This window comes from Charadrius vociferus, unplaced genomic scaffold, assembly GCF_000708025.1.
Source record: "Charadrius vociferus isolate BGI_N301 unplaced genomic scaffold, ASM70802v2 scaffold345, whole genome shotgun sequence".
Classification (NCBI taxonomy): Eukaryota; Metazoa; Chordata; class Aves; order Charadriiformes; family Charadriidae; genus Charadrius; species Charadrius vociferus.
In genome coordinates, this window is record NW_009648340.1 from 311,645 (window position 1) to 338,980 (window position 27,336).

The window sequence follows — 27,336 nt, forward strand, 5'->3', positions numbered from 1 at the left end:
TATGCTGATTATTCTTATCACAAGTAAAATGAAGATAGAGACACAAATTAGCATACACTTGCTGAATGAAATCTGTAGGCAAATTAATGACACAAAAAGGCCGTTGATTTAATTCAAGGGTAGTAAATATGTAATAATGTGCTCTCTTTTGAGTCTCAGTTTTGGGGAATTGACTGATTATTGATTCGAGTATGGATCTGAGTAGACATATGGCCATTGGTGCAAACCAATGAGTCCTACTCATTAGAGTGAGACCTCAATCTCATATGTGGGCACTCAGTCTAGCTCTGGAACTTTCCTCATTAGCTCTTACCATAAAGCTAATATTATTGTCAGAGTTCTTATAACAATCATGCAGACCCTCTTCATTTGTTTTCCACTTCTCAACAAGTGATGGAAAAGGGAAAAGGGACAAGGGAAGAAGGAGTGATAAATGCAGAAGGATGTCACATTTTCTGTATGGTTTAAAGCTGATATACTATTGGGGTAGAAGGATCATCTGGCTAGTTGACAAGTAGCCCTTTTTGGAGGAATCCTTTTAATAATCACTGGATTTATAGGACAGGTTAAGGAGGCTTTAACCATTTCACTTTCTTCATCCATATCAGTACCAGCTAGTAGGATGCATTGAGCATATCTTCCCATCTTAGAAAAGATGGGCATATGTTCCTGAACTACAACCCTTTAGTGCCCAACAAAGGAAATGAACTAAGGGAAATGAAGAGTTGGTTCTATCTGTTTGATTCCTGGTTGCATGTACAGGCCAAGGGCAGCTGGCAATATCTATCAGCTCTGTCGGTTCTATGATGAAAATGTAATTTGAGCCCATTTTTTACTGTTCCCTAATCCCCTACATCTATGCCATGCTCAGATGGCCTAGTTTCAGAAATCTAGTCTGTTCTCTCTGCAGTACTCCATGTTTACGGCTAAAAGACTGCTTTGACAAATATGCTTACTACATTGAAATACACTTCCTGACACTAATGGAGTGACAAGTGGAAAATCCTTTAAGTTCTAGTTAAGATATAGGATTTTTCTGATAGAAGTTTTACACTTAAACATATTTTGAGTTTATTATATTTTTTACAGATTTATTAATGTTGTCAATGATTGCATACATTTTTTATTTTGCCTCCATTATTCTCTAATACTCTACAAAGAATGCAGATTGATCGTATCTCAGTAAAGATAATCTAATTCCACTGATATCCTTGTTAGCCATGGCAGATCAATAAATTATCTCAGAGGAAAAAAAAGTGTCACAGATAACAAAACTCTAATAGAATAAGCAATAAACACAGCTGATACTAGGCTTTCTCCAAAGATACTTAAAAATCACAGGAGACACAAAATTAAACAGAAATAACAGGTTATATTTCACACAAGACAAAAATAGCTTTAGTTTGAATAAACAAATCACTCTAAATTAATGAATTTGTTATATTGCATTTCGAATGATAGGTATGAAGAAACACATATTTTTGAAATGGAAAAGCATATAATCAAGTCTTCTAAACTTGCAAATGCTAACAGCAGATCCCATGCTGATTTACAAATCCATGAGTACTATACTATGTGCTCCCATGCCTAATTCATAGCTAATTCCAGTTACAATGTTGTGCATGGAAGGCCAGTAAACATTTTTAAAGATCCACCCAAAAGAGCCTGAACCTAGTTAGTATTTATTGACAACTACACGTGTTATGCAAAGAGACATGGTGTATCATTAGCACAACCTGATTTCACAGGAGTGAAGTCTTAGAGCATGGCTACATGACAAGCTTCTGCTATGATCTCATGAGCAGAAATTAATCTACTTTTCTTCCATCTACAGATTGAGCTTTTCGATGTATCTCAAATCACCTGCTGCACAGCGAAGGATAGATTTAGAACGGGGACAGCTTCCAAAATCATGCATATCTTTGCTCTGCTCAATGGTCCTCCAATGCCAGACTAGTTTTGAATCTGTGCGTTCCGCTCATCTGCTCTCTGTTCAACATGCCTTTACTAGAATCTAGTTGATAATTATTTAACCCCATTGTTGTATGAGTGTCCACAACTGTTCATGGTGTATATATATACCAAGCCCTGCTTGGTGTAACTGTTTGGCTTATAGAAGTAGGGATGGCTGATTTCAAGTACCATGACCTAAAACGAAGTAGGGAAAATCTGTATGGGTATGAAAATGCCTTGCAAACGCTCATGAGTACAGGGAGCGTTACATGGTGTAGAGAAGTTTGAATTGTGAAAGTTCATATTATAAACCTGAAACTCATCTACCTCAAGGTCAACAATATCAGTTATGTACTTGGGGATGCCCATCTTCCGCCCCATGATACAAGGAGTTTAACCATGTCATCCTTTGAGACAGAGCATAAAGCCAACAAATCTGTCTTCTGAATGGGAATAGAACTGTATAGACCAGAGGCTTGGTTTACTAGCTTAAGGTAGAAAACTGAATTACCTAACCAGTGCTAGACAGCCATACACCACAGATCTGTCTTCCTAGGTTCAAATGTTTATAAAAAACCAGAACTATCAAGAGCTACCTAGTCTAACTGTTCTTATGTTCCCCCAAGTCCTAAGACTTTTTCCAATTAATTAAATTGGAAATTCATAGTATATCTTTGGTCTCACTAGCAAAAACTAACATATGAAAATTTGGTAACAGTACATCAGGTGGCTAAAAATATCAAACTATGATTATACAGAACACAGAAATGGGGCATTTTTTAATGGCAGTAGAGAAACAAAATATGCTGCTTCATGTTTTTGAGAGACCTTCACTTTGATAACTCCCTTAGTCGATATAAGAAGCCTGAAAGGGTACTAACATTTCTCTGTTACTACTATGAATCCAATAAAATCATGAAATACAGAAAAAATGCGGAAAGGATAAAAAGCCCTTAACAAGTAAAACCTTAGCCATGTAGCCCAGTAAATATAATGGTGCACTGCTAATAACAGGCCACAGACTTTGTGTTAATCTAACAAAACATGCCATGGAGTCTGTCAGGTTTTTTCTGGACTTGTTCTGGCAGTCCGGAGACTTGTTTCAACTTGTAATGTCAATTATCTAATGAACAGGTAACTACTCACACCATGTCATCCTTTGAGACAGAGCATAAAGCCAACAAATCTGTCTTCTGAATGGGAATAGAACTGTATAGACCAGAGGCTTGGTTTACTAGCTTAAGGTAGAAAACTGAATTACCTAACCAGTGCTATATAGGATATAGTGTATAGATATTTGTCTGTATATCATTCTAGCATTACCTAATTTTAAATATTAGTATCACTGTAACTGGGCTAATAATTATTAGTCAATAGTGACTAATAATTATTAGTCCAGTTAATAATATAATAATTATTATTTTCTTAACCTAAGGAAAGGCAGAAAGGAAGAAAGGAAGAAAGGAAGAACGGAAGGAGTCTATGATCTATATAAAACCAAAACATGTTGAACTTTGAAATTAGGGGCCTAGGTTCATAAAGGATTTTTAAAACACTTTAAAGATTCTACCTGAACATAAAATTTCACAGGCTTTGGAAAGGTCGTACTGAGGTTTTAATGCTTAAGTGTTGTAATGCTAGGTAGCGAAGACACTCTGTGTAGCTTCTTCTGTTGCTTTGATACAGGAAAATAAATTAACTCCTACAGATGTTCCAAAACCAGAGAAATCCCACACAGTATTTATTTGATTAGGAAAAGATGAAGCAGCTTATTGAACATGAAAGAGAGCCTTTAATTGCATGACTTAAAAAAATAGAGAGCTTTATTATAGGCCTGGATAAAGAAACAGAATGCCTTCTGGTATTGATTCCATTTCTTATCAAGTGAGGAGGCTAGAAGATTATTTCTCAAAGGTCAATGACATAATGGTTACCTTTCTTATCCATCCTCTAAGTTCAACTTTAATTTATACACTTTATTCTTCTAATTTCTGATTTACCACTACAAAAAGAATCCCAAAATTACATGCTGTAAAAGATCAACATTTTAAGTTAAATGCTCCATGTTTATCTTGTTAAGATATCGGTAGGGTTACTCTGAATGCCAACAGTTTAATAATAGAAAATTGTAATAAAAAGAATGAAATATAGCTAGAAAAATCCCTAATGTTAACACTACAACATTCAGTAAGCCCGTACAAAATACAGAGTGTGAAAACAATTTTCAAAGAGAACAGTTTATAACTTGCCTAGAAATCTAAGAATCTAGATTTCTAAGAACACTTGCAAAACAACGTGTTTTCCCATTGATAAACATTTCAAATGTTTATCAGAAATTAATGTTTGTTAAAATTCATTTTAATTAGTAAACTAAAAGGATCTAGGGAGAACATGGATTTGGTATCTTCAATGTCTTTATTCTAGGAGTGCAAAGAGTGTAGGTCAACCTTAATGGGAAGAAGGAAAAAAAACATATATTCTCTAACCTTTTTATGTTCTAATCTCCTTTGATTAAAAATATCTACTTTAAATAGTCCTTCCTCATCTTTGATTTTTTTTAGAACTCAAACTTAATTACTTATTAACTCATGTAGTACATGGAAAAATATTTTGTAAACTGCTATATTTTTTCATTAAAAAGTCACACAGAGCTACAGATCACATTGAATACAAGGTCTTATGTACCTAGAATAGGACTTGTAAACATGAACAGGCTGCCCAGAGGAGTTACCATCCCTGGAGGTATTAAAAGGACATGTAGATGTGGCACTTAGGGACATGGTTTAGTGGTGGACTTGGCAGTGTTAGATTTACGGTTGGACTTGATGGTCTTAGAGATCTTTTCCAGCCTAAATGATTCTATGATTCTATTTAGGTGCAAAATCGAAATCTCCAATCCTCCCATTCATTTACAGTCTAATTCAGGAGGCATTTTAAGACAGCACCCTTGGGGAAAAAAAGCAGGTAACTGGAGTACTTAAGCCCATATTTTAGGCTGAACAAATTCTCTAAAATAGGTACAGAAGTTAGCTATAATACTCAACAGAAAGAGACAGGTGGTCTTAATAGAATCTTTCAGAGCAAAATTAGACACATAAGTTAAAAAGAATGTTACAGACTTTTTTAGTTAACAGATATGGGAGATGATGGTTCACATCCTTAACCTAAATATGCCAGTGGTAAAAGAGTTGGGAAAAAAAAAGTATTAAAAAAAAAGGAAAAAAAATCATTATGAGTTATAACCAACCACTTTGACAAAGATGCGATGCATTATCACATTTTATGTCTCTAAGGAAAGCATCAGCCTTATTCTCATGAAGAACTACATTTTCTCATGCCTCTCCACTCTTTTTCCTTTGGAAGGTATGGTTTTATAAGAGATGCCTATATTGCCTATTATAGTGTGGACCAATGGAGTGGCAGAAGTATCAGAAGGTGTTTTACAACACAATTCCAACTATAGTTTGCTAAAATAATATAATTATTTATTAATTATATTAATTGGTTAGGTTGCTATTTCATTTTCTTACTTATTCTTCTCCCTAAAAGAGAAATTAATAGTCCAAAACGAGTTTTACATTAGTTGCATGCATTCCTTCTTACTTAAATTGAAATATATATATTTGCAAAATGTGTAAACTGTCTTCCAGCTGTTCTGATGCACACTTAAAAACCAAGAAAAAATGGGAAACAAAAAAAAAAAAAGAAAAAAGAAGACATGGAAACAGCAGCCACATCTTGATTGCCATTTAACAGTAATTATACCCATGCTAGAAATATTCTAATGCCATTCAATACTGGAAACATTATTTTAGTAGTTTTGCTTCTATACTGTCATAAATGCAAAACAGCATAAGTGCCTGGCAATAAAACTCTGTTCTTTAATTTGAAAATAAATAAAAAAACCAAACCTCAATACTCTCATTTGTTCAAACATATACTATTTCCTAACTGAACTGCTCAAGTCAGTGGTCATGGCCTTTCTCATGGCAAATGCCAAATTTCTGTCCACACATTGTCTTTTTCCTTTGGCCAGTAGGGCATGTTATGTCTCATGCCTGAAGCCTGTCAAACTCTATAATCTCTATGCAATAATGTGAGTTTAAATTAAAATGAAAAAAAGAGTTAATAATTCTTAGTTTAATATTTCCAACAAGAATAAAAAACCAATATTTTAAAAAATACACAGAATTGGTATTTTGTAATTGTCTTTATGCTTTAACCATGTCTTAAAGGGACAAAGATTTGTATCTTCAACCAGAAAACTAATTTTAAACTTTATTTCTTCCTTGTAAACCCTTTGCATTCCAAGAAATATGCAATACTTTCAGCCTCCTCTATATATTTAATTTACTTGATTTCTGAGCAATTTATGGTAAATTGCATTAACTGTTATGGAACCAGAACTTAAACATTATGGTTTCTTGTAATATTGGATTTAAATGACAACATAAGGAAATAATACAAGTGTCCCTTCCCAAGCACATGTACAAAACACATGTTCATGCTGCTGAGTAATACAGTTAAGCTGAATACCTGTCTCATAAGTAATAAGAAAAAAATTGAAATCATTATTCACAGTACTAAAGTCCTCATTTGAGAAGCAAGGAATTGCAGTGCTGACACAAACCTGGAGTCCATCTAGTGCAGTTTTTGCTTCTGACAATATTCAACCCTTAATGTCTAATAATAACACACTGGAGAATCCAAAGTAAAAAACCACTATTGTAACATGTACCACTGGAAAATTTCTTTCTAGCCTCTAGCAGTCTGTCCTGAAGTAGAATGACCTACCCTTCTTTCACATTTTTTTTTATGGCTTATACCTGTAGCTTAGTTAGATCTTCCTTAAATTCCTCGCAGCCTTTTCTAGTTTGACTAACCTAAAAGCTTTTGGGTGTTTTGTGTGCTTCTTTGTCCCATCTTTCAAGATCAGTGTTAAATATACTGAACATACATTCTGCAGGGAAAACCTGTAATACCATTGGTCTCTCGTTATGATGGAAATAATTTATTTCAACCTATTTTATATCTTTTTAGTTGGTTGATTATCTATAACACCGCTTCAGTTCTACACAATGACTACCCAGTTTTGTCATAACATCCTATACAAGACTTTGTCAAAACCTCTAAAGGTCTAAAGGAATGTCGGAAATTTTGTTCCTGCCCTTGTACGTTTTAGATGAAAGTTCAAGTAAAAGCTTTACAACGTAAAATTTTATCTGTTACATTGAACACTGCTCCCCTCACCCCCAAATCAGAAAAAAAAAAAAGAAAAAATAAATAAATCACATGGATTTTAAGATAATTTCTAGCAGTATCATGAGTTCTCACAATCAATACAACTGACAGGTATTTATAGGAACAATAAATCACTGCTGAGAAACATGATTCATAAAATATTTATGATTCATAAAAATGCATGCTATTCTGACTTTAGCTGCTTACACTAGATTAGGATAAAGGTGCAGTTCTTCAGCCAAAGTTACATTACATACACACACACAAACAAGTAAACACAAATCAGAAAGTATTGTGAGTTCTGAAGCAAATGTACTAACAGAAAGTTACCTTCGCATCTGGGGAAATGGTAGTTCCAATTCCTGTTGATTCCGTGTTGGCATGTGAGAACAGGTTGACCCCTCAAAACATATCCAGGATAACATTCAAATGATACTGACTGACCCACACTGTAATCTGAGTTGACAATATATCCATTCAAAAAAGGAGGAGGATCAGGACAGTTCTGTAGCTCATAAGCTGGAAAAGAACAGAAGTACTTTTTATTGCTTAGTCAGGTCTCAACACAGCATGTAAACATTAATATAAATTCTGTAATGCATTCCATAATAGGTAAACATTGGAATGCCAAACTCCCAATAATAGAGTGATTAACACATAACAAGAAACAAAAAAGTCATTAATTCATTAAAATTTTATGAAAGAAAAGATTTTCACAATCCATTGGATTTTTTAATATATATTAAACTATGCAAAAAAAAAAAAATCACTTGACCAAAAAAAATGAAAAGATCTAATGAAAGACTGTAAAGTCACAGAGCATCAGAAAGTTCTAGAGAAGTGACAGAAGTGTACCAAGGAAAATGTTCCTTCTAGATATATCTCCATACAAGAAATTGCATTAATGATTCATCATTTTTAATGTCAGTTTTTATGTTTTCAAAGACCTCAAAATATTACTCAGTTAAACATATTTATCTCATAGAAAATAGTGTGATGAAAATGAAGAAGGAGCTTTCATTAACAAATTTAACTAAGATAAGAAGATAATTTAAAACTACATGTTTCCATATTGAGGATATATTTCCTTAGAATGTTTAAATGATAAATAGTTCCACAGGAAGCAAAAAAGACAGACAGTTTTATAAAAATGCTATGTAGAATTGTTCACAAACAACTTCACAGAGATAAGACAGCAAGTAACTGCTGTTTAAGAAATAATTATTGAGAAGATGAATGCCCTGCTTTCTCTGAGCATTCCATTCATGGTTATGAAATACTTCTGCCAAAAGATCAGAAAGTTCAAATAAGAGCAGTAATACCAGTGTGCTTTATATTAAGATGTGCCATTAAGTCCAAACTCTAAAAATACAGTAAGAGAGATGAAGGACATATTTTTGAACAAAGTATTTTGTTATTTTTTTCAAAGCTAATGATTACAATATGGACACGTTCATCCTAGAAGTATATACTCATAAATTTGATTATTTAAACAAGCCATTTCAGCAAGATCAAGCTAAATATATAACTTAAGTGTGCTTAGGTGCTTATTTAAAGTGAAGTTTGTACTTAGTTGCTGCACTGAAGTACAGCTACTGTCATGAGGTTTTCCAGTCATTGCTGATTACAGTCATGCTATAAGATAAATAGAAGATTTATTTTGATAAAGCTTTCTTCTTTTCCCTAATTCATTCCATGAATCCCGAATCCAGTGTTTGTAACACCACAAAGCTGGAAGAGACATTGACGTACCAGAAATATTCCAAAATCCTCTAACAAATCAGTCTCCCCTTCCCCCAAATAACTAAGAATTAAGAAAAGAAAATGAAAACTTAAAAATCAGAACTAATTGCTACTGGAAAGAAAATACAAAAAGCTTTTTTCTACCTTAATTTTGGTTCATTAAAATTTTGAGCTAAATCTAGTAATGGCTCATTAATTTTTAATGCTATTATTACTCCTGCTATAATTATTCATATAATACTACTACAGAAAATATCATTATTATCAACATGCATGTTTACCCAAAATAGAGTACTTGAAAGATTATTTAAGAATACAGGGCATATTAAGACTAATATATTATACTATATAACAAGCAAATTGTATTAAAAATAGAATAGAAGATTATTCTAGAGGGTCAGAGGATCTCACAGATTTATTTGAAAAAGTGCAGCACTACATTTCCCAATAGTTACAATGACAAAAATACTGGAACTTTTAAACTTCGATTGTACAACCTTTTGAGGAGATGAATACACATGCAAAATATCCTTCTTACTGGTTAATTTGTTGCAATACAGTATTCATAGGTTACAATTTAAATGTACTTAATACGGTCTCTGATTTTTTAAGTCAGTCTTAAAAATTCATTTCAGAAAAAAACTTATCTCACTAATCTACATAAGAAGAAAACACAGGAAGAGCTCAGGTGAAAGAGGAAATCCTGAAAGAACACCACCTCTCTGTCCCTCTAATTTGCACAACATTCCTTATAGTCCCCTGGATTGTTAATGGAAAAACAATAAAGCCTAGCTTTTAAAATTCTAGTTAGTGTTTATTCAGAGATGTATATGCTTTTCTCCTATTGTAAGTAAGGTAAAAAAGATACATACAGAAACTTTTGGTGTTTGTTCTGGTGTTTGTTTTAGTAAGGAAAGAACCTCTGTCTAAAGCAGATTACCATAAATTTGAAGGTCAGTCAGTCAGGGGTGAAGGCACTTGCACATCAGCAGAGCACAGTTGCTTGTGTTGGGGTTTGGTTGTTGTTTTTTTTGGGTTGTTTGTGTTTGGTTTTTTTTTTTAATGGTCTAAAATGTGAAGATACTCTCTGCATGTGACTTCTGACATAAATCCTATAGATGACTCATAAATTATTGGAGCAACTGTAAGTCAGGTGATCCATATGACTATGATACCACAATTTATAGACCACTCAGGGAATATGTTTTATAGTTTTAATAAAAATATGAATTATATTCTTCTCTGTTCTTTTGATATATGCAACAACTATACCTGATTTAACGCAGCAATTCATTATTCAGTCATCACTATCAAATATTACCTACAAATCCTGATGTCACACCTCACAAAAGAAAGCTTTTTTTATGAATGTCATGCCCAAAGATTTGTTTGGTATTGAGCTTTAAAAAATGATATACCATTTCACAGCAGGAAAAACTCTAGTGAGAGCTTGAAATGAAGCCCAACGTAAAGGAAATCTGAGAAAAATATTTAATTCCAATGCTGGCAGCAGTCAAATACTTGAATTTTAAAATGATCTCATATTGACATTTGGCATTTCTTTGTGCAATATATTTTCCACTGGTAAGAAAAGACTGTAAATCACAGAAGAAATGTAATTGATCCTCTGCTATCTTGTTTTTATGATTCAAAAGTATTTTCCTTCTTACATTAACACTAGGGTGACTTATTGCCTTTGCAAGTGCCACATACATCTATAACACTTTGACATGGAAATCATTACTTTACAGAAAAATTGTATTAGCAGAGAGTTGAGCATGCAAACACTCAAATGTTAGTGGAGTGCACAATTAAGGCTACTTAAAACTTTCATTTAGACTTATGGTACTTTCCTCCAGTATCATTCTGTATACAACTACAGACTCAATAACAAGACTGGGTTAGAAGGGACCTTTAAAGATCACCTAGTTCCAACATCCTTGGCATGGGTACAGGCAGAGTTCACTAGATCAGATTGCCAAAAACCCTATCCAACTTGATTTTGAACACTTCCAGAGATGGGTCATCACAAATTCTCTGGGCAACCTGTTCCAGTGCCTCACCACCCTCATCTTAAAATATCTCTTCCTCAATCTGAATCTACCCTCTCTCAGTTTAAAAGTGTTGTCCCTTGTCTTGTTACTAATGACCTTGGTAAAAAGTTTCTCTCCATCTTTCTTACGAGCCCCTTTTAAGTATTTAAAGACCACAATAAGGTCTCCCTGGAACCTTCTCTTCTCCAGGCTGAACAATCCCAACTCTCCCAGCCTGTCTTCACAGGACAGGTACTCCAGCCCTCTAATTATTTTTGTGGACCTTCTCTTGACCCACTCTAACAGGTCCATGTCTTTCCTGTGCTGAGGGCTCCAGAGTTGGGTGCAGTACTCTAGGTGGGGTCTCACCAGAGCGGAGGAGAGGGGCAGAATCACCCCCCTTGGCCTGCTGACCATGCTTCCTTTTATGGAAGCCCAGGATACAATTTGCTGTAGTCCAGGATAGGACTGGCAATCTGGAACCTCAGTTTATTGCCTTAGGCACCAAAGATCATAATTTTTTTCCCAGATACAATGACTGAGGATAGAGTCACAAAACATGGCTTAATTTTGTCACAGGAGTTAGAAGATTATTTACTATGAGCCCCTGAAGAGATCTTATTTTATTTCCATTAGCATTCCCCCCTTAGGACATCATCTAAAAACATTTCAGAAATATAGTAGTTTTTCAGAAATCCGTTTTTCCTTCCAAGATTCCTATGACTCTGGAGCTCCATCATAATTTTCTTTTTGCTAGATGGAAGTCATCATATTTAACATGTTCAAATCATGTTGCTTACATCCATAAATGTGCTTGTGGAAGAAAGGGAGTACAATTAGAGCTTTTTACTGCATTTAGAAATACACAGTATCTAAGTGATTTAGGTTGTATATTCAAATCCTTTGCTGTGAGAGGCTAGTGCTTAAGAAGCAGCACTATCTCCTTGCAAGCATGGGAAGCAAATATTTTACTGTTCTCAGTGTGCATACACTTTTCTTCCTCCCCAAAATAATGTGCTCAGGGTACAATCTCAGGCTATACTAAGCTTCAATCTCATAAGTATTTTTCTGTCTTCAGAAAGTCAGAGGAAAAATTGAGAAATAGCATTATTAATTCTAACATTCACTATATAATATTCATATTCTTTGCTTTCCCCTGAGATGAGGGGTTATCAAAAAGCCTTATCCTACATAAAATGCTAAGATGTCTAGGAAACTTCATTTTTTATGACATGGAAGTTTGCTTGAATAAGCATACCAATAAACATGGATAAGAGCATACCCATTAACAATCTCACTTTATTTTTAGATTGATATCTGTATAAAAAGGCATCTACTTTGAAAAAAAAAAAAAAAAAAGTCTGCTAATGCCACTACTGGTATTCTAGTTAGCAGAAATGGTCCTTTTTTCACTCATGAAAAAGCAGTCCCTGAATTGAATCAATCTGTGTACCATTCAGTAAAAGAACAAATTTAATCTTAAATCCATTTTAATGTAAACTTTAGTGCATTTAAAAAAATCAGACTAGGATTAAGCTATGCAGTCTTGTGGGCACTTCCTAATATGCAACACGTTCTTTAAGACAGAATGGGTTTGGTGAACCTGACTACAACTATGGACTCTTTTTCCCTACTCATCTGTTTTTCAAGGGTATACTGAATCAAATTCATTATCAGAAAAGCAATGCTTTTTTATGTATAGATCTTTTTTCCCCAATTATAATATATTACGACACCCTAAAATGGGACCAACTAGAAGCAGCCTGAAAAAACATGTATTAAGATTAAAAAGATGTTAGGTCCTCAGATCCATCTGCTTTGTTTTACAGATTCATTTCTATAAAAATGGCAAAAGCAGACGAAGCAAAGGTACTGACATAATTTTGTTAAATACTCAGTATAAATTTGTTTTCTCTAATTCTTTGCAGAATTTAGTATGTATGTACTACATCTGCTTTCACTGGTATGCACTGTCCAGTTTTACATACAACCTTTACTTAGTCCTGACAACTAATTGTTTCCTTTTATTTAAGGTGCCTATTATAGATGCCCTGAGAGATTAAATCCTTTTGAAATATGTTTCTTGGAAATCATGTCAATTAGTACTGGTAGGCTTCAAAAGACTATTTTGTTTGGTGTAGTAACTGTCAAGTTTACCTGGTCAGGAGGATGGATGAATTCAGTACACTGATTTGTCAGCAGCTGAACAAACAAAACCTGGTTTATTTGGGTTTTTTATATGTATATTACTATATATTTACATAATATCTGTACAGTTTCTGTTTACTTACATCTGGGCACTACATTCTTATAAGCAGACACCACAATGATTAAGCTTTTTCTGGATTACCTTGCCTTATTTGCAACATCTCCAAGCCCTTGAAACACAATAAAGTTTTCTGTCAGAGTAAAATGCCATAGGCTTTATGTCATTTATGCACCTGATAGTGCAAGATCTACGTCTGGATTTGCCTTGGTCTGAGCTGGCTTTAGCTCATTTTAACAATTTCATAGAATCATAGAATGGTTTAGGTTGGAAGGGACCTTAAAGACCATTGAGTTCCAATCCCCCTGCCATGGGCAGGGACACCTCCCACTAGACCAGGTTGCTCAAAGCCCCATCCAGCCTGGCCTTGAACACCTCCAGGGATGGGGCATCCACAGCTTCTCTGGGCAATCTGTTCCAGTGCCTCACCACCTTCAGAGTGAAAAATTTCTTCCTAATATCTAATGTAAATCTACTCTCTTCCAGTTTAAAGCCATTCCTCCTTGTTCTACCGCTATATGCCCTTGTAAAAGTCCCTCCCTGGCTTTCCTGTAGGCCCCCTTTAGGTACTGGAAGGCAGCTATAAAGTTTCTATGGAGCCTTCTCTTCTCCAGGCTGAACAACCCCAACTCTCTCAGCCTGTCCTCATAGGAGAGGTGCTCCAGCCCTCGGATCATCTTTGTGGCCCTCTAGCAGCCAAGTGATTATTACCTAACATGTTTTAGGTTATGCTCTGCAAATGCCACGCATGTCAAAGCCCTAACAAGTGCTGGCAGTCACTGCTTAACAAACAATAGTCCTTTATAGTAATTGCAGCTGGGGAAAGCAACTTCCAAAGTTTGGGTGGCAACCAGTAAGAAAGAAGCATAATGTGGTAAGAAAAACATGTAAAAATAATCCAAGTGGAACCCAAGACTGGAGTACAAAGTTCCTATCATGGACACCATATGTTTCCCAGCAAAAAGCTGGGGACACTGATGATTGCCTCTTCAGTTCTACATGAAAAAGACATGTAGCAGCTGTCAATGTCAGGCTCCATAAGAGCACTGGGAAGATGAACATAATACAAAGAAATGGGGTAGATAGGAGGAAGTTTCTGCATAACAATTTCAACTGTATTGCTTATGATTTTGTTTTGTGTTAATTGACTTGGATAACTTAACTGTGTAAGCATTAATTGGACTAAAAATAAATTCTTAGCTTTCTATACATGATATGCTTCCTTTTTCCCATAATTTCAATTTTCCCAAAATTTCAAATGTGACACCCATACCAACTTCATATTTTATCTCCCTCCAACATCTATATGCCATGAATAACAGTTAGGCAAGACACAGTGTGTATTGAAATGAGTTGTGACACGGAATATTCCAACTGGGTAATCAGCAAGCCAAACTGAATTGATAGTTATAGAGTAATGCTGCACCTTTTCTCTCAATAAGGGCACTATTTCAGGACTCTTTCATCCATGTTACTACTATTGCTTTCCAAACATTTCTAGGAACTGTGAAATTTGACTGAAATTGGCCAATGGTTTCAAAATTGCATAACAGAAGTATATCAAGAAGCACGACAGTCAGACATCACAACAGTGTAAGTCTTGTCATCCAAGCAAAGCAGGCTAAGACCTATTTGACGTTTGACTTACTGAAAGGAAAACAAAAAGTCCAACAGGGAAGAAAGGAGAAGGAAAGAGAAACATTTTGGAGTAGTGAATATTTATTTTTTAAGTCCAGTTTCAGCAATTGCAGACCAACTAAGAGGAAGAGAGAGAAATCCAGAAGTATAATATCAAAAGAAGTAGGAGAATCCAGAGACAATCTGGAAAGCAAGATAACTAAATATCAAGGGCAGCAGGTGGGGGACTGGAAAAGAAAAGTCAGTTACCAAAAGCAACATATACTTTGTACGAAGAAAAATAAAACAGCCATTAAAATTGCTCAATTGTAAACCACTGGCATTTTCTGTCAGAGCACATCAGAGGAACTGTGAATACACTGAAACACAATACTTCCAAAAGTTAGGTTATGAATATCTTGAATTGAAAGTACAATTTCCTACATGTTCTAAATGGTGCTGAGCAAGTCACTTGTGCTCAATAATACGAACCTATAAAATATGATCACAGAATCACAGAATGGTCAGGGTTGGAAGGGACCTCTGGAGATCATCTAGTCCAACCCCCCCCGCCAGAGCAGGGTCACCTACAGCAGGTTGCACAGGACGGCGTCCAGGCGGGTTTTGAATGTCTCCAGAGTGGGAGACTCCACAACCTCTCTGGGCAGCCTGTGCCAGTGCTCTGCCACCCTCAAAGTAAAGAAGTCCCTCCTCATGCTTAGATGAAAGTTCCTATGTTCCTATGATAATATTAGAAAGAATTACCAAAGGAGAAATGTTAGCAATTGCTGGTGCAATATGAGATCTCATAGTCAACGGAAAGAATTTGTGCTATCTGAAGAAAAATAAACACATTCAAAATCTTACATTTTGAAAGAACAAAAGCCGAAAGCCTGTTTGTAGAATGCAGAAAAGAAGGTAGATGGAAGAGGGAACATATGTCAATTAGCAGCTTAGTAAAGTGAGCTTGCCTGGCAGATTCTAATCCCTTAAAAATCGAACATGACAGTGTTAGCAACTTTCCACATTAGAAAAAAAATCCATAAATAATAAGTACCTTGTACAATAATTCAATTTTTTATCCCAGCATCTTTTCATTTGAGTGGATTACATAGTGCTTTTTTAAAGTTTTAAAACCTTTTTTTTTTTTTTAATATATAGACTAAAATACTGTGCTTCCTCAAAACAGTATTCAGAAATGAGTCACCCCAGAGTCTCTTTATAAGTAAGGAGTATTGCATAAAAATGAAGTGTGTTGAGTTGCCTTTACTGGAGAAATTGTTTCACCTCTCACTTCTCACTTCTCAATCATGGGGAAAATAAAACTGGATTAATGTATATGCATTTGGTAAATCAAATACAGCTATAAGTCCACATTTTGAGAAACAAGGTAGTAAATACCGGTTGTATTTTTTATTCTAAATTAAAATGACTCAAATATCAGTTAATTTAGCTGTATCTCTTTCTCGGTTCTGAATTTTCTATCTACTATTGTAACTATAACACCAACTGCTAAAGTAGAGAAAATTCTTATCAAATTATTACTATTTTTGAGAAATTACTATTTTTTGTGGATTTTTCATATAACTATTTGCAAAATACTACAACAAGTTTCTGAATTTCTATGAACAATACTTCTTTTTGACAGTTTTCGTTTATTCTGAGAATGCTACTACACAATCTTCATCACTTAAAATTATTTTATTATAAGGTCTACCGAATGAAAATTTTTAATATTTCATAATACATTGTTCTGGTTTTAGGTGCATTGCTTTTCCTCTATTTAAATAATACGATAAAACTTTACACTGTCAATGAGTTAATCATGATAACACTTTTGTTGTCAGCTGACAAGTTCCAACTGGAGAGGCAGAAAGGGGCTGCATCAAAAGTGTGGCCAGCAGGTTGAGGGAGGTGATTCTGCCCCTCTCCTCCATTCTGGTGAGACCCCACTTGGAGTACTGCATCCAGCTCTGGAGCACTGCATCCAGCGCTGGAGCCCTCAGCACAGGAAAGATATAGACCTGTTAGAGTGGGTCGAGAGAAGGTCCTCAAAAATAATTAGAGGGCTGGAGCACCTGTCCTGTGAAGACAGGCTGGGAGAGTTGGGACTGTTCAGCCTGGAGAAGAGAAGGTTCCGGGTAGACCTTATTGTGGCCTTCCAGTACTTAAAGAGGGCCTACAGGTAAGATGGAGAGCGACTCTTTATCAGGGAGTCTAGCGATAGGATGAGGGTTGACGGTTTTAAACTGGAAGAGTAAACTGTAAAAGGGTGCCTACAAGAAAGCTAGAGGGACTTTTTACAAGGACTTTTAGTGATAGGATGAGAGGTAAAGGCTTCAAATTCGAAGAGGGGAGATTTAGAATAGATACTAGGAAATAATTTTTCACTATGAGGGTGGTGAGGCACTGGAACAAATTGCCCACAGAAGTTGTGGATGCCCCATCCCTGGAAGTGTTCAAGCCCAGGCTGAATGGGGTTTTGAACAATCTGGTCTAGTGGGAGGTGTCCCTGCCATGGCAGGGATGTTGGAACTAGATGATCTTTAACGTCCCTTCCGACCTAAACCATTCTATGAATCTATGTGACCTTTGCCAAATGACATCACCTTGGCTTCAGGTATTTGCATCAGTAAAATAAAGATTCTAATTCAACATAATTTTAGCTGTAATGAAGTTCAACCTAGGGATTAAACAATCCACAGATTTAAAAATGCTATATAGTATATGCCTAGCATGTTTTTAAAAATTAAAAAAATAAAGAAATTAAAAAAATTATTATTCCTTTTCAACTATAAAGTTCATTGTGCTAGGTCCTACTTACCTTGGTATGTCAGCTTAAATCCTTGCCTGTTTTCTGAGTGATCACTGTAAAAATGGACAAGTGTTTCATGAGTAGTACTTAGCAAGGGTGATGGGAGTTCCATTCCACTAAACTGGCCAATCATAGAACTGGTATGGTAAAGCCCATTCTGAATTTCAAGGAAATCATGATTTGCTTCAGTAGAGAAATTCAGAAACTGAATGTGTGCACCTGCAACATTAAGAAAGAAAGAACAATTAAAAACAGAGATTTTATAACTCATGTTGCTTTATGCTACAGCATGCAAGTACAAAAAAAAAAAAAAAAGACGTCATAGTAATTGTTATAGGCATTATATTTATATTTTAGTCACCATTCAAAGTGGGATGCTTACATTAAGGAAATAGCTGCTAAGTATTGCAGGAGTTGGAGCTTTTAATTTTTTGTTTCCCAATAAATATCATAACCACACATAAAGGGACCAATGAAGTCACAAAGTCATCAACCAGATATTTGTCAGGTTCCTAAAGCAGCCAACAGAAACACTCAACAAAGGGATACGTCACAAATCCTGCTATGTCACAGCATGGTCAGGACTTTGCCAAAAGAGCGTTACTGTAGATGGGCCAGGTTTCTCATAGATGCTCAGGATCAGCTCAGCACCCAGGAAGATTACTAACACAGCGACCTTTCAGAAGCAAAGTTTGCCTACCTAGTTCCAACTATCTACCCTACCTTGTTTTTCCTAACCCAAGTCACCTATATATGCCTCCTCTTCCCTCCAGTTTAGGCCAGCATGTCTTTAGAGCTATTCTATTTTGTATGCAGCACTATGAAACACACCGAACTCTACACTGGTGACAAGTACTTACTCAGGATCATTTACCACAAACTTTCTCCAGAAGTCAAGTGGTTGAACCAGGCCTTTCTCACATAATGAAAGGGAGAGAAACATCTCCCAAAATGCTGAACAGCAGGAAGTACAACCATAATCTCATGGGAAGAGCTGTTTTTAAGTTCTGGCACTTCTTCATGTGGACTAAGGACTTGGAATTCAGGCTTCTCAGATTATGTGTATATATAATATCAAAAGAGGAATGGGGGATGAACCCCTAGTTTGAAAGCCAAGTAGTACCAAGTAACTTGCAACCACTCTGCTTGGGCCTAACCTTGCTCTGGTGGACTATGAAGAAATAGCTGGAATGGAATAAAACAGAATTACCGAATGAGTCAGCGAAGCAATGTGAAGTATTCAATGTCTTAACTCTCTGCCTTACATTCTTAAATAGCAGTAGGGACATATTCTTAATTCCAGGAGAGTACCTTATAGATTAATCACCAGGGTAAGTCATTCACTCTTTCTTGCTCTGTAGCTGCTTTCTTTGTCTCTGTGGTTTGATATCTAATCATTTGTATAAAAATGAATTATTTTATTTTTTGTTTTGCTACAGGAGAAACTAAGCAAACTACCGAATAAACTGATTGTTATAGGACATTTGTAAGATTAAGGGTTATTTAGCTCTAGTGCCTTCTCTGACCTATGCATAGTGGGAGATATGAAAACAAGTATTTCAGCTGCTGAATAAGAAAACTTATTCGGGTGCTATCAATAGGGACACACATACAGAACATATCACAGTCTCAATAACAGCCATCTCTTGTATGGTGTCTGGTACGGTTAGTCTGACTTGAGCAAAGACACTAATTTTATAATGCTCTTGGGATTTGAGATGAGGTAGGACACCAAGCAGCTCAGAAACATCTTGTCTTCAGTATCAGCATTTAGGGACCCCCACCAAAGACTGGATGTCAGCAGCGTGGAAATTCTAAAGAATTGAGCAGATGCTTACATTATACTTAAGTTGCTGAAATGACAAGCAGATGATTCAATTTGACATATGCATGTAGTCAAAATCAGTGTTCAGGTATTTAAATAAAAGTAGTCTACTGTTCTGAAATAGTCTCTGATGAGCTGCAGAGTATCTTTAAAATGGAATCATTCTTATTTAATTACTGAGAAGGAATTTATCCAAATATTTGTAAATATTCAGTATTAAAAAGCTTTGTATTTTAACAGTAAAAAATAGATTTACCATTAACTTTACAAAATATAAACTGCCTAAAATAGTCACATTTTAGACACAAACATAAACATATTTTTTCCCAAAGATTTTTTCAAATATGTCAATTTCAATTAGAGGATATACTTTATGTGTAACTCAAGCCTTAACTCTAAGTTTATACAAGATACAATTGTCAATTTGATATGTCAAAGAAAAAGTTTTCTACACTAAATTATTTCATAGAAAAAATTATACAGAATAAAACTGCTATGGCAAATAAATCATTATCTGGTCAAACTATAATTATATTACTTCCTGCTCCAGTCTCAACAGGATTTCTTCTCTCACTTGAATACACTGTAAATAATAAGAATTCCAAGCTGAGCCAATCATTTTATAAATGTTAATCAATTAACAGCTACCTGAAATCATTCCAAAATCACTAGAACTCACTTGAAAATATATACTTTCTATATGTTTAAAATGTTTGGATTTTAGTAGTGTCTTCTAAACAGTATATTTTCATGTAATGAAGAGAGCACTATACTTTGTGAGACATTGAGCTTCCACAATTTTATTGTTATCCTTTGTTTAAGCACACCAGTGTGCTTGTACTAAGTCAACAATATCTTGGGCTTCATTTAGTTACAAAGTTTGAATAAATGGATGGAATAAAGGAATACATACTGAGTGAGGAAGTCACTGTGAGGTTAATTATTTCAGTGGAATTTGAAATAATCATTACATGGTCATGAGTGTCCTCTTGATCAGTTTTTGTGCACTCTAACTCAATCAGTAGCACATTAAAATCCTTCCAAAAAAACCCCAAACTCCTGGAGCATTATTCAATTTTGGAAATGTTTTCTATGTTTCAGTGATTTCATGTGTTTATTTTGAGATAATAGAATGAACATAGACAAACAGCTCTTAGGTAGACAAGTCTATACTTGTAACGAAAATAGAATCCAAGATTTTTCATTGGAAGTTCTCTGTGAAACATCACAACAATCACAATTTTTAAACCTGGTACAAAGACATTATCTGTGGTTTATCTGACAGAGACTTTGGGAAAAAGATCCCTGTAGCAACTTCCTCGCAAAAAACATGTCCTCTTCTAGCCTTTTTGAAAGCAATGGTATGAACACCTTGTTCCTGTTAAATCCTTTGCCAAACAAAATCATAATCTTTTCTATTTATAGGATTACCACTACTGGAGACTTTCTGAGAAGTGAGAGGGATAATAATAGGAAACAAGATACTCTTGCATAATTAATCCATGAAGCATGGTCTATATGGAAAAGCTGAAAGAAAAAGATCAACTCTGAGAAATATGAAGGACTGTTTTTCAAAGGCAGTATTGTAGTAACCTAATTAGGATGACTTCAGTCCAGAACAGTTGCTTATCATTTGTATTTTCTGCAAATGTAGCTTTAGAATACTAAAAATTAGCCAAGGATGTCCTGTTTATGATCATCCTAAGGCTATAAGAATATCTAAGGCTACTAAGGCTACCCATAACTGGAATGAATCAGTTTTATCAGGTACATACCGATAAAGGGCACTATTCCAAATAGTAGCACAGTATTGCTACAAATTAACTCAGTATAATACACTCTATGTACATACTATATCTTACTACAAAAATCCCTCTTACGAATTCAATGGAAAGCACAGAAAAAAAAATCATTTCCAGAGACCAGTATAGTGAATTTAATAATAAGCTTTTAAAATTAATTTTCTTATTTGAGCACTAGCACAGAATTCACAGTATGGGGCTTAATGTTTCACAGCAAGAAAAGTTATTCCTTTTTTACTTCTGATAATGATAAAGGATTGTGTTTTATACATGCCCTTATAGATCCCTTATTATCCATGATTACCTTCTCTATCTAATTATTATTGATTTGTGAAGATATTTTCCATATGACAGTAGATTTAAAGCAAATCTAGACAGTTTCTAAGTTTGCAACTGTTACACAGTATTTGGGATATAGTTTTAGAATGTTTTTAACCAAATTCATAGCACTAAAACGAGGTTTTATCCAATTTCATAGCACACAAGAAATGCTGTTAAAAAGTCACTTAGGAGACAATGAAAGGATATTAAACAGAAGACCACTAATTAATTTAGAATTCACATTATCTATTTCATCTGATATATCTTCATGCAGCAGATTTCATTTGCTCTGAAATCAGTTTCCAAGACAGGCTGAGTTTTACAAGTAACAAATTCCTTTGACAAAGATATATTTTCAAAATGTCAATTATTTTCAATTCAAATGATAGTGCATAATTATGTAAGGTGTTCACAATACATTCACTGGATAACATCTATTTCATACTGGAGATCAGAATATTCTTATATATATTTAAATCTGATGGTTAAAAATAATTGCTGTTCAAATCTGAGTTTACTTACCATATCCAATAGGCAATAAAATTTTCCACGTACAGTCTAAGTTACTCGGGTAATTTCCAGGAAAACCTGGGCTCAGAATCACACCACCCATGTTTGTCAGTGTTCCACCACATTTAGCTATGAAAAATAAACCGAAAGTCACTGTATTTCAGTAATATTATTTCTTAATATTTGGCATATGATCAATTAAAAAATGGATTTTCCCTTTTATCCCCATGATCCCCAAGCAGTGAATTTTATCACAGTCAAAACATTCCTTGTGAAGGGGAAAAAAAAAATAATTCAGGTTAGAGCAAAATGCTTAGTTCGTGCAATATGTTCACTGTGATTTTACTACAAATGTGTAGTTGCTCGTATAGCCTGGGTAACCCACTGTTGTAGCTTGCCTACTATGGTTACAAATGTCTGTTGAGCTAGGCTTCATATTCAGAAGAATAAATTTGAAATTAAACTGAATTATGACACTGATCTACAATGCAGTTGCAGATCTACTAGTTAATATAGCTAAAACAACATTTGAGTTTAAAAACAAACAAACAAACAAAAAATCTCACCAGAGTTTGTTCTTTAATTCAGAAAGAGGATAGACTAGCTGCATAACAGAAATATTCTTTGCTTACTATCTGTATGCTTTTCTCTAACATATTCATGTGTTTGGAGATTGAAAAGCTATTTGCATCATTTAGGATGACATAAAGCAAAACTGTATTTATTATTTGCAGAATCATTACTTTAAAGCCTATGAGTCTTCATGCCAGGTATTACAGTGATATAAGATCCAGTAACAGAATTCTGATACCGTGATACTGTGCACTGTGATAATTGTACTGAAAAAATGAAAATAAAGTACTGGTTAGATCACACAAGAAATTGATTCAAAATAGAAAAAAACTCCACTAAAGAGCTGAGAAATAAGACTCAAACTTCTCAAATATCTCTATCACCCTGCAATGTTAAATACATTATTTAGTGAAAAGACAAGATTTTGGTTTGCATTTCTAGAAAAATCAACATTTTAAGCGTTCGAAGCAGGAGGGGAGTGTGTCATGTTTTAAGGATTTGTTTGTTTTCTTGAGGGTATTTTAGCTTTCAGGACAGCAAAATTCCATGAACTAAAGCGAAAAAAAAGTCAATGAGCACAGTGTTTGCACATAGGAACTATAGTTAATATACAAGGTGAAAAATATGATTAGCACAAAAAAAACCTGCACCAAACCCCCAAAATACACCTTCCTGAATAAATTTTCCATTTCTAAAATTGATTTGAAGAAACTGCAGTGCGTTCATATTAATCAGAAGTGACTGCTTCTGAAGAAGTTGACAATATAAAATAATATATAGGCCCTACTTGACAAGGAATCTTTAAAATCATTTAATGTTAATATTGCTCGATATCATCCCAACTTTTTAAATTACTCTTAGATATGAAGCTAAAAGGAACAGCTTTTGCTGTCTGAATATTAAAGTTAAAGCATTCCCTGAAGAATGTATTTCAAAGCTGAAGTGACAGAAAGTTATGATGGAGCTGTGCTTCTCTCCCCTTCATTCTTGCTTTTTCTTGAAATAATCATGCCAAAAGACACTGGAATCTTCGCTCTCTTCAACTTTGTTTAATCAAGTACCAATACAGTAGAACAAGATCATTATCTACACAAGGAAAACTCTAATCTGTTGGGCAAGCTCTTTGCGTGCTTCAAAGGGAAACTCTTTTTAGCTTTGCTTTTTAACTCAGTGTCTTTTAACAGCTTTCTCAGATGAAAAGAGCCAGCCTTTTCTGCATCGCTAAAACTCTTTTTCATTTCACCACCCCTGAAGGCTTGGTTTCACTGCTGCTCTCCACTGCAGACTGACTGCTTCTTTGAGAAGTCTCCTAGGCGCCCTGCATGACCTGCCTTGCTCTTGAGAAGGTTTTCCAAGCTGAGCATTCTGCAAAAGGAATGTGGTAACTTCCTCTCCCTTCTGAAGAGATTCAGCCTGATTCAAAGCACAGTATTCAGGACAAGCTAAACAATGGTAAACATCTGGGTTTCCTCCTTTGCCCACTCTCACAATATTTTTTTTAAACAGCATATACACTATATATAAAGAAAATTCTATTGCCATTTTTCCATACTTCATAGACACAAAAAGAAACAAAAAAGTTTTGAATGAAACAGAATTAAGTGAAGGAACAATAGGCATGACGAAGCTAGACGTTTCTTCTGACTGATGTTCAGAACACACTGAAAATAAGTAAGTATCCATACCAATGCAGAGAGGAGATGGATAGTTCCAGCGTCGAACTGTTCCTGGCATACAAGAAATATGAGAACGGCCCTGTTTGGAAAGGGCAAAATGTTAGATTACAGATACTTATTATGGGACTTTCCAGGAAGGTAGAACTACACAGGACCTCCTGGATCATCTTATCTGTGTCTTTTCTTATATCAACCAACTGCATTATAATTACTCCTATGAATTTGTTGAACTCTATTTTCAAATACTTCAGGTTTCATGTTCTTATTTTTCTATTGGATGTATTCTAAAACACTCTTCCTTTGCTAACTTGAAAACCTCTTCACATTTTTCACTAAATGTAAGGCTGGTTACAAGGGTTACAAGACAGAAGCAGCTATGTGCATTTATATGGTCAAATTGGTTAACTCCGTATTTCAATTCCAGGGTTCTCATCCACAGTGTAAGCATACTAGTTCATTTTCAGGCTGCAATCTGGAGTGAAGCAACCATTGCTCTGAGTACTACAGACACAGAGAGGAATTTGTTCCACATCTGCTTGATACAGATGGTATGGACGTGGGCCATGCCAAGACAGTTACCCACAATTACCAGCAGGCCTTGAACTCTCACATGGCCTCATAACATGACCCACTGCATACATGCAACATCTTGGCAGACAGCTATACAAGTATGAGTGCCTCTTTATTTAGCTGTCATGTTTAATTTACTCTGCCTGTTTTTAAGAAACATGACAAGAACCAAACAGAATCATGTGGTAGCTGGAAGTGGAAAACAACATGGCTGTAACATGCAAAGCCTATTTCCACCTACTTCAGGGTGGCTGCCCAGGACCAACTGCAAAATGCTCCCAGCTTTGCTTGCGCTGTTAACACTTCAAGCTGAAAACTCAAGAGTAGTGCAAACAAAAGGTTTCTTTTGTCAGTTCTGTCTTCTGAAGAACTCGGGTTATGTATGCATTCTGCTGTCGGAATGTGAAAGCTGAATAAACTGGCAGGAGTGAAAGAGTCTGGTATAAAGATTGAGATGTGGGACTGAGAGCAAGGTTTAGTTCCTGTTTTAATCATTTGGATATACAAACTTGGGCAAGACACCTCTTGTTTATTTTTATCAAGAGTGTTAAGAGTCTAATGTTAGAAGATAACATATTTTATCAATATAATATGAAGACTTATTTAAATATTACTTGTCCATAGCAATCATAGTCTCATAAAAATAAGAAAAAGAATAAGTAAACTACAGTAAAGGAAAATCCATTTGATGAAATGGCTTCCACACAATTTATTATGTTTACAAAAGGAAACTACACACCCTACATTCAATGAAGTTCATATACAATTGTATGGAATTGTATGGAATAAGACTACTTTAAATAATCATTTAGTTAAGTATATTTAGACAATTAGCTTCTGAAAGACAAACTGAAGCATTTCCAAAAAATGTCTTGGAAGGGAAAAAAAAAATCATTTTTCATTAAAATTCTGAAAAATTAAATTAGTCTTTTTCTTATAAAAATGCTACAAAGTAATAAAAATTCGATAAAATAATTTCTTTTAAAAAGCAACCTTTTTATTTTAAAGGAAAGATATGCGTGCGCTTATTGTGTCATCTTAGTTACTTGCAAAATGGATGAGGTTTTGAATAATTTACTTAATGCAATATTCCCTGGTTTATTTTATTCTCTCTTCCTAGTCTTCTATGATTGCGTATCTCTGATGTGAGTCCGGAGGAAGCCATAATTTAACTACCACAGTCAGGAAAAAAGTAAAATGGCCTATAAAAGATCTTTTGAAAAATAAAATGAAATGATTCCTCTGGCTTCAAGCCTCTTCCCAACAAGAGCACACTCTGATTTCAGTCTTTTAAAGTCCCCTCCTGGGGGGAGACACTTAATCCTACAGCTAGCAATTACCTTTCTTATGCATCTCCAGGTAGTAGTTTGAGCTCTATGACTTTTCTGGTAAGTCTCAATTATAAACTAATCCACACCTGATTGTTATTGCTAGCTGTGAATATGTTTTCTAAAGATTGAGGGTAAATTCACAGCTAGAGTGAACAAAAAAAAAAAAAGGATCTGCAAAGTTATGCTGATCTGTACTTTTTGAATAACAAACATACTGTGCCTCGTAGAACCTTATTTTCATCATTATTTCTTTTTAATGTGGAGCCATTTTTACTTGTCCTGTCTGAGCAACATGCCATACATACATGTGTATGCACTTTCTTACAGCAAAGTCCATACAGCATTGAAAGCCTCATTAACATTTTGAAAAGATTCAAACTCTTTTCTACTGAATTTGGATATTGAAGATATTTTGGTTTACACTGTAGACAAGGTCACGAAACTAGTTTTTATATAGTTCAGATTCCACAGTTAGGATTAAATTTGTATAAGGAGATAGAGGTAAGAAGTACTGTTAAGGAACAGTATGCTATGAAATTTTAAGAAAGTTTTTCATTATAGAATCCCTGTAAGTATAAAAACAAAAGTGCAGTTAGTCATATTCAAGTACTGCAGAAAAGACCTGCATCCAGGACAAAAGACATTGTGTGGTTTTGTGATAGTGATATACACAGTATATTAAAGTTTAGCATTAACACACCAGTTTTTATGTGCAGATCTCTTCCTCACAAATACATGATTGTTTTATACTAATATGGTATTTATTAACTCACATTTCTGATTTTTTTCTAAGTAAAAATGGATCCAAAACATCAAGTCAGGGCTAACTGTGTGTCTTCAAAACGTTTCCTGTACTTATTCCAAATATTTCTGAAGTATTCATATTCTACAATTATCACTCCACCTCAATATTTCAGCAGTGCTATATTAAGTACGGACAGAAAACTCAATGATGCTGTATCTTGAGGGCTTATCTATTTCTAATCCATGTCATAAAAAATGGAATTATCCCCTTTTTTCATATGCAAAATTCATATGTTTCATATTTGAAAATGTAGGG

At 34.9% G+C, this 27,336-nt stretch overlaps 1 protein-coding gene across 1 annotated transcript in view; it reads right to left on the minus strand.

The window, feature by feature from the left end:
• The window catches only part of CSMD1 (CUB and Sushi multiple domains 1), a 1,016,474-nt gene that overhangs the window by 128,521 nt on the left and 860,617 nt on the right, over positions 1-27,336 (minus strand). Inside the window, exons 42-45 of the mRNA XM_009885090.1 lie at positions 24,385-24,454; positions 22,139-22,255; positions 17,678-17,887; positions 7,525-7,713 (exon numbers count right to left, since the gene is read on the minus strand). Of these exons, the coding sequence (XP_009883392.1) occupies positions 7,525-7,713; positions 17,678-17,887; positions 22,139-22,255; positions 24,385-24,454 (586 nt within the window). The remainder of the gene's footprint in view (positions 1-7,524; positions 7,714-17,677; positions 17,888-22,138; positions 22,256-24,384; positions 24,455-27,336) is intronic.